Here is a 12,463-nt window from a genome sequence, read left to right on the forward strand (position 1 = left end):
AATATTTTTTGTAAAGTGGTGAACTCCTGTAACTTTTATTTGGCTGGGAAACTTCTTATTTCCCCTCCAGTTCTGAATGACAACATTGTCAGAGTATGCTTGGTTATGTTTTTTCATTTCAGCACTGTGAATATATTTTGCCACTCTCTGCTAGTCTGCAGATTTTCTGCTGAAAAATCAGCTCATTTCCTTATAGGAAGCCCCTCATATGCAATTAATTGCTTTTCTCTTGCTACTTTTAAGATTCTTTATCTTTAGTCTTTGACATTTTAATTATAATGTATCTTGGTGTAGATCTCTTTTGAGTTCATCTTGTTTGGGAACTGTGCTTCTTAGACTTGGGAAGACCCTCAGCTTAGCAAAATTTTCAGCTATGATTTCTTTAAATAAGTTTGATGCGACCCCCCCTTTTTTTTTATATACCCCTTTCTCTTTCACTTGTCTTCTGGGACCTATATGATGTGAATGTTAGTATTCAGTGTTGTCCCAGTGTCCCCTTAAACTGTCCTCATTTTTAAATTCCTTTTCTGTTTTCTTTTTCTTCTTTTTCTCTTTCTCCTTCCTTCTTTCCTTCCTTTCCCTTTTTCTCTTTCTCATTCTCTCCTTCTTTCTTCCTCTGTTCTGTTTAGGGGACTTTTTTTTTTTTTTTTTTTTTTTTTTTTTTGAGACAGAGCAAACACATGACCAGGTGGTTAGGGGCTGAGGGAGAGCGAGAATCTCATACAGGCTCCACACCCAATGCAGGGCTCAGTCTCACAACCCTGAGATCATGACCTGAACCAAACTGACTGAGCCACCTAGACACCCCAGTTTGTGTGATCTTCATTACCCAGATCACTAATCTGTTCTTCTGTATTATCAGATCTTCTGTTTATCCCCTCTAGTGTATTTTTTTTTTATTTCTGTTATTGTATTCTTCAGCTCTGATTGGTACTTTCTTATATTTTTTCTTTGTTGAAGTTCTCAGAGTTTGATAAACATCTTTATGAGCATTACTTTAAACTCTTTATCAGGTTGATTGCTTAACTCCCTTTCATTTAGTTCTTTTTCTGAGGTGTTGTCTCACTCTCTTGTTTGGAACACATTTCTGTCTTCTCATTTGACCTAACTCTATATTTGTTTTTAGGTATTAGGGAGTTCAGCTACATTTCCCAGTCTTTTTTCTTTTTTCTTTTTCTTTTGGAAGTTTTTATTTAAATTCTAGTTAGTTAACATATAGTACAATATTAATTTCAAGTTTAGAATCCATTGATTCAGCACTTACATACAACCCTTACATACAACACCCGGCTATTTAAATAAAAAATTTAATTATAATTATAATTGGGGCACCTGGGTGACTCAGTTGGTTAAGCATCCAACTCTTGATTTCAGCTCAGGTCATGATCTCAGGGTACTTCCTGACATTGAGTCCTGCAATAGGCTCTGCACTTGGCATGGAATCTGCTTGAGATTCTCTTTCTCCCTTTCCCTCTGCCCCCTTTGGACTCTCCAAATAAATAAATAAGTAAATAAATAAGTGGTAAGTGTAATTTAAAATTCAGTTCTTCAGTTACACTAACCACATTTCAAGTGCTAAATAGCTGCTTTCAGCTAGAGGCTGCTATATTACCCAGCACAGTTGTGTCCAATAAATGTCTTACACCACAGGAAGCTTATTGACAACATTGTCTAGAAAGTGCTGATACAAAAGCCACTTTAGTTGAAAGTGACTTATATACATAAAAATACCCATATGGTGTCTTTTCAAGAGGAAAGGTAACCAGATTGTTTATAAATAGAACCTATGATTTCATCCTGTTATGCCTAAAAAGTGACTCTAATTTATAAATCCCACTTTTTTTTTTTTTTTACTAAAACTTCTACCCTAAAAGATTATAAATGCAGAACTTCTAAAGACTACATATGCAGAATCATATGTAGAGTTCAGGATTCGCAGAATTTTTCCAAACCATCTTGTGCCGATCTTCCTTTCTACACATTTGCTTGCTATCTTCTCCATAATGTGCTGACTTTAATGTTTATGATATATAGATATATTTTTTAAACTTCTGTCTAATCTGCTAAGACTGTAGCTCCTTGGAGACAGAGGCTAATGTAGAGCCATTTTTGTGTATCATATTGAGCTAAAAGCCTTTAAGTGTCACACACCCTTATATTTTTCAACTTTGTATAAGAAAGGATTATCTTCGCTTTGAAAGAAATACAGCCGCTCTTCCTTTGGTGAGAATGATAAAATATTTTTTTCTTTCTCAATTTTCAAAAACATACCCTTCTAATAAATTCTGTACTATACTGATTGAGTCCAGGATGAATCAGGGAAGATTTAGGATGAACCTGGAACATCTTATGCCAGAAAACAGAGTACTCAAAAAATGATGGGGCATAGTCAGAAGATGTAAGATCCAGCTTGACAGGGTTCCCACTGGCCATATCTGGGAGAAATTAAGTAAATCATGAACTATAAACTGTTGAAAAAATAAGAACCTATGAGTTCATACTGATGATATATGAATGAGTAGATAGTTGGGTGGGTGGATGGAAAAGAAAGGAAGGCCCTTGTTTAGAGTCAAATGCTGAGTGATAAATGTGGATGGAATGGCGAAGCTGGAAAAGCAAGATACTTACATAGTCTTATCTTCCTATATACTCCTTAGTTATGAGGAAGAAAATCAGTATAAAATGGAAAAACCAGTGAGAGGTAGATGGGCCACTTATTGTAATACCTTGACAGACATTCAGCATCGCTTATGTGATATTTGGGTATAAGCGGGATGCATAACCTGAATTTAATCATGAGCAAACATCAGACAGAACCAAAATGAAAGACATTCCATTTAAAAAAAAAAAATGACCTGTATTCTTTAAAATGTCAGTGTTACAAAAGGGGAGAGGAATGCAGGGGGAAAGCTGAGGAACTATTCCAGATTGAAGGAAACCAAAGAAACATGACAACTTAATGCTAATCTTTGCTCTAGGGCTAGATCTAGACTCGAAAAAAAATGATAGAAAGCACGTAATTGAGACAGTAGCGAAGATTGGAACATGAATGGTAGATTAGATACAAAGTATTATATTGATGTTAAATTGCCTACATTTGCTAACAATGCTATATGGTTATGTTAGAGAACACCTTTTTTCTTAGGAAATACACAAGTATTAAGGAGTAAAGGGGCATGATGTCTGTAACTTATTCTCAAATGATTCAAGAAAATAATTTTGCATGTGTGGAGAGAAAATACAGTAACAAATGAACCGCATCTTAACAGTTGGTGAATTTGAGCAAGAGCTACAAAGGAGCTTTCTATTTAAGTCTTGTACCTTTTCTGTAAATTTAAAATTTTTCAAAATAAAAATTTAAAAATTCTATTCCCTGTGTTCTAGCCCTCTCTAAGGCACAGAATGATGTGATGACAATGAAAATGCAATCAGAGCGACTTTCAAAAGAATACGACCGACTCCTGAAAGAACATGCAGAACTTCAGGTGCGTGACCTCCACTTTGTGGACCTGAAATACTAATTACTATGTCAGCTATTTGGGTTATTTGTCCTTCCCAAATCAAGAATATGCACTCAGTCCTGGCTTCTTCTTCTTCTTCTTCTTTTTTTTTTTTTTTTTAGAGATTTTATTTATTCATTTGACAGACAGAGATTGCAGGTAGGCAGAGAGGCAGGCAGAGAGAAAGGAGGAAGCAGGCTCCCTGCTGAGCAGAGAGCCCCGATGCAGTGATTGATCCCAGAACTCTGGGATCATGCCCTGAGCCGAAGGCAGAGGCTTTAACCCACTGAGCCACCCAGGTGCCCCTCAGTCCTGGCTTCTTAAAAATTATTAAGGAAACCAGATTTTTCCCTCAAGGGTGAAGATGAGGACATTGCATGAAATACAAGACAGTCATAGTGTGGAGAATTACCAACATGCTAATTTACAGCATTCTAGTTTTAGTGAAATTTTAAGCAAAAGAATTGAGCCATAAGAGTAACAAGATTGAAAAAGAGACTGGTTCTATAAACATTTCATCTTACCATTGGCAATGTTTGCTCTATTCATGTCAAAAAATAAGGTCAAAATTTGAAGTCTCACCTCACACTACTTCTGTCCCAGTGTTTTAGACATCTTGGGTCAAAACCTATGGCATTCAAATACATGATTTGCCTCCAACATGGATTTAAAGACGGAAATGGAAAAAAACCTTTTTTTTTTTTTTTAAAGATTTTATTTATTTATTTGACAGACAGATATCACAAGCAGGCAGAGAGGCAGGCAGAGAGAGAGGAGGAAGCAGGCTCCCCGTGGAGCAGAGAGCCCGATGCAGGGCTCGATCCCAGGACCCTGAGATCATGACCTGAGCCGAAGGCAGAGGCTTTAACCCACTGAGCCACCAAGTCACAGAGTCAAGAGTTCGTGGCCTGCATTCCTCCATGCTGAATTTGACTATCACTTCCCTCTTGATTTGGCAGCCCCCAATCTGAATTGATTTCCCAGCCACTCTTTGACCACATTTGGGGAGAATTTGGGGGAAAAGACCATTCCAGAGGCAGCCCTGAACCTCCTAGTTCCTCCTGAGATGGAGAGCCTATGCTCTTCTGCTTTCGGTTTGGATTTATCCTGAGAATTTGGCAGCTTTTGTGGCTTTCTGTCAGAACTTTTTAGCAATCACAGCTCTACAGTTACTTCACGATAGGAGAAGCACTGGTCCCAGGACTCATTTACCTGTTAATGGTCCAGAGTCTGGCACTGTGCCTGGCAAAGGACAAGCAGATACTATATTGATAGACCTTAGAGTCAGACCGACCTGAAATAACTCAGAATCTCATATTAACTGATTTTATGACCCTGAACAGGTTATGGTATCCCTCTGTAGCTCACTTTTCTTCACCTGTAAAGTCAAACTATTAATAACACTAGGCCCACCGGGTTTTCAGTAGAATTGAATAGAATGTGTAGGGTACTTAGCATTGTACCTGGCTGATAGGAAACACTCAAGAAGTTATACCTAATAGAGTTATCATTGTGATCATCAGCATACATTCCTCTGTAGAAGTTCTGCTGGAAGAATGACTTCTTATTAACCAGCCACTTTAGCCTTGATTTAGAGCCAGCCAAGAAGCAATCCAAAATACATATGTGATGTGGTATTCCTAGCTGAGCTGCAAGTTTAACTAATCTACTTTGGCAATAGGGCAGTTCAGAGAAGGGTAGATACCCTGTGTGCTTCAAACCTAGGACACCAAGAGCTCAGTTTACGTGTTCTGGAGTAGGTGGTTAGATGTTCAGCAAGACCACCCTTTCCCCATCTTTAAAACACAGGTCCTTGTGGGCGCCTGGGTGGCTCAGTTGGTTAACATCTGCCTTCAGCTCAGATCATGATCACCGGGTCCTGGGATTGAGCCTCGCATCGGGCTCCTTGCTCAGCAGGGAGCCTGCTTCTCCCTCTGCCTTGGCCTGCCATTCCCCCTGCTTGTGCTCTATCAAATAATACATAAAATCTTTAAAAATAAACAAACAAGCAAGCAAACACAGGTCCTGAAATTGCTGACTTCACCATGGCCTGATGAGAATTACTCCAGAGCATCCTTCAAGAGCCACCATGGAAAGTGAAGGAACACTTCAGAAGCCTTTGGCCTAGAAATAGAACTTTTTCTCTCTTCCATTTGTGAGGTCAGCTTGTACTCAACAGGATGAGTATCCACAACAGTGGACTTTGCCAGGAGATCAGAAACATTTAGATCCCTGAGTGGAGAAAAAAGCAGGAATATTCCCTCATTTTCTTATGGCCAGTGGCCATTGCTGAGTGTCCCCGTTATGGTAACTGCTAATCTCTTAATCCCTGAAGAGTATATATGACAGTGGGATTCCCTCAACCCTTTTTCTTTCCCCTCCCAAAACCGCCTTCTGTTTGGAGCTTATGCATTCTTGATAACAAATGTCAAAAAGTTTTTCGGAGTCATTCCTTCCCCAGAAAGGAGTTGTTACACCTATTTCTTTGAAAAATGACCCATCCTAGAGATGCCAGGTGCCACACTGAGAGTTGGGTCTTGTTCACTAGTGCATTTAAGGCCTTGATCTACTTTCTTCTTTTATTTTTAAAATATGTAAGGGGAGACATTTATTGAAGATGTGCCCTGGACCGAGCACTTAGCTAATACCTTCATATATGTTACCCTGTTTACTTTCATCACAGCCCACTAAATTAAAATATTTTCATACCCTATTTTGTGGACCCAGTAACAGAGGTGTTATATAATGTATCTAAAGTCACTGAACTAGAAACTAGGATTCAGAGCTGGATTCAAAATCAGGAAATTTCTCTCTACATTCCCCATCATTAAGAACTCTGCTCTTCGGCCTGTTCAGTCATGAGACTGTGTTCTTGGATCCATTATCTTCCTACTTCTGCTCACTCAGTCTCAGAGAGCTACATTTCCCAAGCCCCCTTGCTCTCCTCTGGGCAAGTTCAGCAACAGGAGGCACAGGAGGAGAATGAAGGCAGGAGGGACAAAGCCAGGGATTTTTTTTCCACCTGGTGGCCCTAGCTCCTGGGGTCCATGACACCGTCTCCTCCCTTGTCCCCCCAGCCGGAAGAGTGATGGTGGTTCTGTGCTAATCCCTGAGGTCTCCTACCACACTGCCCCATGTGTCTGCTCTTTCATCACCTGTAAAACCAATTTTCCATAATCAATAACTGTTTGAAAAACAGAAGACCTCTTGGCTCCATAGTGTGCCAGTTCTGTAAGCCCCGGGTAAATGACTTCACATCCCCGCACCTTGGCTTCTTCATTACTTAAATGAGAGTTATAATACCTTATGAGCATTAAACCAGATTGTCTACAGTACAGGAAGGCACTTTAAATATTTTTAAACAAGAAAAGCTCTATATCCCCATAAGATACTAGTAGTTATTTCTTGATTGGACACATTTTTTCCCCACTCATCCTCCATTGTCCAGTATGAGACCTTGTAGAAGATTCTGAGATTTAAGTGTCATTAAATGACTACCATTTTCTTAAAAGTGACTCATACACTTTGATATTCACCTTCTGAACTCTACTTGAGAAGCAAAAAAATTGCTGTAGACCGTCTATAGTAAGAAGCTGTATCAACTTGCCTTTCATGAATTTTACTTCTGTTGTCAAACCAACCTTAATAATTGAATTTTATCTTTAGAGTTCCTTGGGAAACTTAGCTTTCTCAGTTTTGCATAATTGATTTACTTTAAATAAAGTAACCATGAAACGACCATTAAAATATTAAGGAAATAAAGGTGAAAGAGGGGAAAGCTGGTTTCCTTACCATAAATGAATCCCACTTTGCCTTTTTAAAATCTGTCTGGATTTCCCCATTTGGTCCCCTCCCTGTTTTAAGCACTAAATAAATATTAGAAAATAATCCCTTCAAGATAGAGTCTTTGTCTTTCCTGGTTTGCCCTGGCTCTCTTCTAGAAAAGAAAAGCAAAACTAACTGAAGATTATGGGCAGCACTTGCCAGTTTTCAAATTTTATTTTGGAAAATCACCCTTTACTTAAGGGAATTATCCAGAATAACAGCTCCATTAAAGCTGTGATTTTTTTTTTTTTAATCTTCATGTCCACTCTTATTTTGGGTAAGTTGCAAGATTATTTCCCTTTTTTTTAATTGAAGTATAATTAACATACAGTATTATATTAGTCTCACATATTCAATATAATGATTCAACAATTTTGTACATTTCTCAGTGCTCATCACAAGTGTACTCTTAATCCCCATCACCTGTTTCATCCATCCCCCACCCACCTCCCTTCTGGTAACCACTGGTTTGTTCTCTGTATTTAAGAGTCTGTATTTTTGTTTGTCTCTTTTTCATTTTGTGCATTTGTTTTGTTTCTCAAATTCCACATACAAGTGAAATTATATGGTATTTGTTTTTCCATATCTGACTTATTTTGCACGGTATTATACTCTCTAGCTCCATCCATGCTGTTGCAAATGGCAAGCTTTCGTTCTTTCTCGTGGCTGAGTAATATTCCATGATACACAAACGTGTGCACACCACATCTTCTTTATCTGTTTGTCTATGGATGAACATTTGGGTTGGTTACATATCTTGACTATTGTAAATAAGGCTGCAGTAAACAGAGGAGTGCATATATCTTTTTGTTTACTTTTTTTTAAAATTTTTTATTTATTTCTTATTTTTTTATAAACATATAATGTATTTTTATCCCCAGGGGTACAGGTCTGTGAATCGCCAGGTTTACACACTTCACAGCACTCACCATAGCACATACCCTCCCCAATGTCCATAACCCTCCTCCCCCTCTCCCAACCCCCCTTCCCCCCAGCAACCCTCAGTTTGTTTTGTGAAATTAAGAGTCACTTATGTTTTGTCTCCCTCCCAATCCCATCTTGTTTCATTTATTCTTTTCCTATCCCCCTAAACCCCCATGTTGGTATCTTTTTTTTTTTTTAAGATTTTATTCATTTATTTGACAGACAGAGATCACAAGTAGGCAGAGAGGCAGGCAGAGAGAGGGGGGTAAGCAGGCTCCCTACTGAGCAGAGAGCCCAACTCAGGGCTCAATCCCAGGACCCTGCGATCATGATCTGAGCCAAAGGCAGAGGCTTTAACCTACTGAGCCACCCAGGCGCCCCACATATATCTTTCTAAATTAGTGTTTTTGTTACTGGGTTAATACCCAGTAGTGGAATTACTGGATCATATGGTAATTCTATCTTTAATGTTTTGAGGAACCTCCATACTATTTCCACAATGGCTGCACCAGTTTACATTCCTTCCAACAGTGCATGAGGTTTCTTTTTTCTTTACTTCTTTGCCAACATAAATATTTCTTGTGTTTTTGATACAAGTCATTCTGACAGGTGTGAGGTGATATACCTCATTGTGATTTTGATTTGCATTTCCCACAATGTAATGTTAAGCATCTTTTCATGTGTCTGTTGGTCATTCATAGGTCTTCTTTGGAAAAATGTCTATTCAGTCCTCTGCTTGTTTTTAATCCAGTTATTTGAGGTTTTTGGTGTTGAGTTGCACAAGTTCTTTATATATTTTATAATATGTAATATATAATTAATATTGTATATTAATATATAATATATATTGACCCCTTGTCGGTTATATCATTTGCAAATATCTACTCCCATTCAGTAGGCAAAGCTGTGATTTTTACCTTAAGTGTCAAGATATATACAAACATGTGAAAGTGGTACTTTATCATTCAAAATACCTCCTCTAATCCTGTCTTCTGATTTGGTTGGTTAATGTTAACATTGTTAAAGTTGCTCTGAAGGCATTACTGCTCAGCCTGAGCAAGAGATTGGTGAACCTCTCTTCTGCCAGCAGTAACAGTTCCAACTCTATTTTATGAGGGTTTTTTTTTTCCCTTCAGTGTAGACTTTTGCTTTCTTAAGTGCAAATGATCTCTTAAGGTTAATTTCTATCCCATTTTCCTCCAGTTTTAAATGAAATAATCATCTTATGATCAGCGAAGAGTATAATTTGAGAAGTCAGTTCAATTGACAAATATCTGAAGAAAAAAACACACTCAAAAAGTCCATCCCATCTGGGGGTTTTGTGTCCCTTCATCCTTTCTTTGCCAAAAATCTTAATTGGGTTTGTAAGAAGGGAATTAGAGAAATTTTGTTTTCCTGGTATAACCTGTGAAACAAAAGCAAAATAGATTAAGGCAGGGATATATATGAACTTACCAAGAGTGTTATTTTTTCCCCTTTAGACTCTTTTTTTTTTTTTTTTTCATATAAAACCCACAAACTTTGTAGTTTGTTTAAGTTTGAGACTTTCTCAATCCATGTTTTCACATTTGATTATTCTCATAATTAATAACCATACACAGAAAAGATAATTTAAAAAAAAAATTCCTTGTCATATCTACGAATCTCTTTTTCATTCTTTGTTGTAACTGTTTAACTAAGTCTTTTTTTTTTTTTTTTTAATCACCCTGCAGAATTGTTTGGGCAAAGACAATAAGAAGGGCCTGTGAACTTTGAGGGAAGATTGTGCGACGCCATGTGAAGATGATCACTTTGTTATCATGTTAGCCTCTAGAACATTTACGGTTCAGTTCAGAAGAAGGTACTATTTACGACCAGCCAATAATTTTTTTAATGCCATGTATAGGCTGTTATCATAACAGCATTGTCACAATATTTGATGATGTTTCAGATCTATTGTAAAGTCTGTATTCCAGCTCTCACATAAAATGTAAGCGTGATAAGCACCCTGTTGAGATGTTGAGGGTAACACTGGTGTATGGTTGCTGTTTGCCAATAAAAGGACAGATTTATAACCAGTTACTTCCAAAACTAGATTTTTAAGTTGATGAAACCATTAATAGCCTTAAAACCTTGATATGTTTTCAATAATAATAATAACCTATTTAATGAGATGATGATAATGCTGATATATTTGAAAGTAGTATTCAGTATCAGCAAATTTGTTCATAGGGAGATTAAATAAGGACAAATGATCAGAATTAGCCACTGTTTGTATAGGGAAAAGTCATAAAGAACAAAAAATAAAAACAATGACCTTAGCTGTTTTTTATAAGCCTGATGACACTATAGCTTACTCTTAGAGGACAGCTATATTAATAATTATATTTTTGTTACTTTGCTTCTACATTTGTTGGGCTATTTTTGTTGACATTGATATTAATACGTAATTAGTAGTTGTTATACCTTTTTAAAGTTCATCTGGTAATGAAGTTTACATCTGTTTGCATAACTGCCATACACTGAACTTAAAATTATTTTACAACAATGTGGAATTCTTGACTCAGAAAGCTAATGTACAACATATGCAAAGAGCAATGTTTCCCATCACCGTGAGAATTACTAATTATACAAATATTACCCAAATACATATACGCCGGGGTCACAGTTTCTCTGAGATATATCTGTGTTCTGAAAGCTAAATCTTAAATGCTATTTTTTCATTCATATTCCTTTGGAATCTCCTTCAGCACATGATAGTGATCGTAATAGTATTAATATGATTTAGGTTGTTCCAGTGTTTAGACATGAAAGTCATCTTCCTTGTCTCATAAAGACTTAAATATAAATGAAAATGGAAAATAATGACCAGAGTTTTTACTTTCCCAGTACCTGTTTCTTTTTTTTTTCTTTTAATTTTATTTTTTCAGTGTTTCAGGGTTCATTGTTTATGCACCACACCCAGTGCTCCATGCAATACGTGCCCTCACTAATACCCACCACCAGGCTCACCCATCCCCGCACTCCCCTCCCTTCCAAAACCCTCAGTTTATTTCTCAAGAGTCCTATCTCTCATGGTTCATCTCCTCCTCTGATTTCCTCCAATTCACTCTTCCTTTCCTTCTCTTAATGTCCTCCCTATTATTCCTTATGCTCCACAGGTAAGTGAAACCATATGATAATTGACTCTTTATGCTTGACTTACTTCACTCTGCATAATCTCCAGTCTTGTCTATGTTGATACAAAAGTTGGGTATTCATCCTTTCTGATGGAGGCATAATATTCCATTGTAAAAATGGACCATATCTTCTTTATCCATTTGTCTGTTGAAGGGCATCTTGGCTCTTTCCACAGTTTGGCTATTGTGGCCATTGCTGCTATGAACATTGGGGTACATATGGCTCTTCTTTTCACTACCTCTGTATCTTTGAGGTAAATACCCAGTACTGCAATTGCAGGGTCATGGAGTAGCTCTATTTTTAATTTCTTAAGGAATCTCCACACTGTTTTCCAAAGTGGCTGCACCAACTTGCATTCCCACCACCAGTGTAAGAGGGTTCCACTTTCTCCACATCCTCTCCAACACTTGTTTCTTGTCTTGTTAATTTTGGCCATTCTAACTGCTGTAAGTTGGTATCTCATGTGGTTTTGATTTGAATCTCCCTGGTGGCTAATGATAATGAACATTTTTTTAAGTGTCTCTTAGCCATTTGTATGTCTTCTTTGGAGAAGTGTCTGTTCATGTTTTCTGCCCATTTTTTGACATGATTGTCTGTTTTTTGAGTGTTGAGTTTGAGGAGTTCTTTATGATCTTGGATGAGGCAGGAATCTATTAAAATCCTAGAGGAGAGCATAGGCAAGTAACCTCTTTGACATCAGCCGCAGCAGCTTCTTTCAAGACTGTCTCCAAAGGCAAAGGAAACAAAAGTGAAAGTGAACTTTTGGGACTTCATCAAGATAAAAAGCGTCTGCACAGCAAGGAAACAGTCAACAAAACAAAGAATTCATTCTCCCACGGAATGGGAGAAGATATTCCCAGTATCTGTTTCATCCTTTGTTGTTTATTTCCATTTTAGCACTGACTTCTTGCATATCTAATTTTGGTCATTGTAACACAGATGAAATGAGCAAACACATAAGAATTTTATTTCAGATCAAAGTCAGGAACTACTGCTAGAACACAGACATGCAGGAGACATTTAACAGGAGTAAGAGCTGGAGTTAAACCATATGG

The 12,463-nt window shown here is 37.5% G+C and overlaps 1 protein-coding gene across 4 annotated transcripts in view; it reads left to right on the plus strand.

The window, feature by feature from the left end:
* Window positions 1-10,878, plus strand: part of LOC123951667 (B-cell receptor-associated protein 29) — a 49,887-nt gene extending 39,009 nt beyond the window's left edge. For all 4 annotated transcript variants that reach the window (XM_046020519.1, XM_046020523.1, XM_046020521.1 and 1 more), the window contains exons 7-8: window positions 3,385-3,485; window positions 9,962-10,878. In XM_046020519.1, the coding sequence (XP_045876475.1) occupies window positions 3,385-3,485; window positions 9,962-9,997 (137 nt within the window). In that variant the 3' untranslated portion in view covers window positions 9,998-10,878. The remainder of the gene's footprint in view (window positions 1-3,384; window positions 3,486-9,961) is intronic.
* The last annotated feature ends 1,585 nt before the right edge of the window (window positions 10,879-12,463 follow it).

Source organism: Meles meles, chromosome 10 (assembly GCF_922984935.1).
Source record: "Meles meles chromosome 10, mMelMel3.1 paternal haplotype, whole genome shotgun sequence".
Taxonomy (NCBI): Eukaryota; Metazoa; Chordata; class Mammalia; order Carnivora; family Mustelidae; genus Meles; species Meles meles.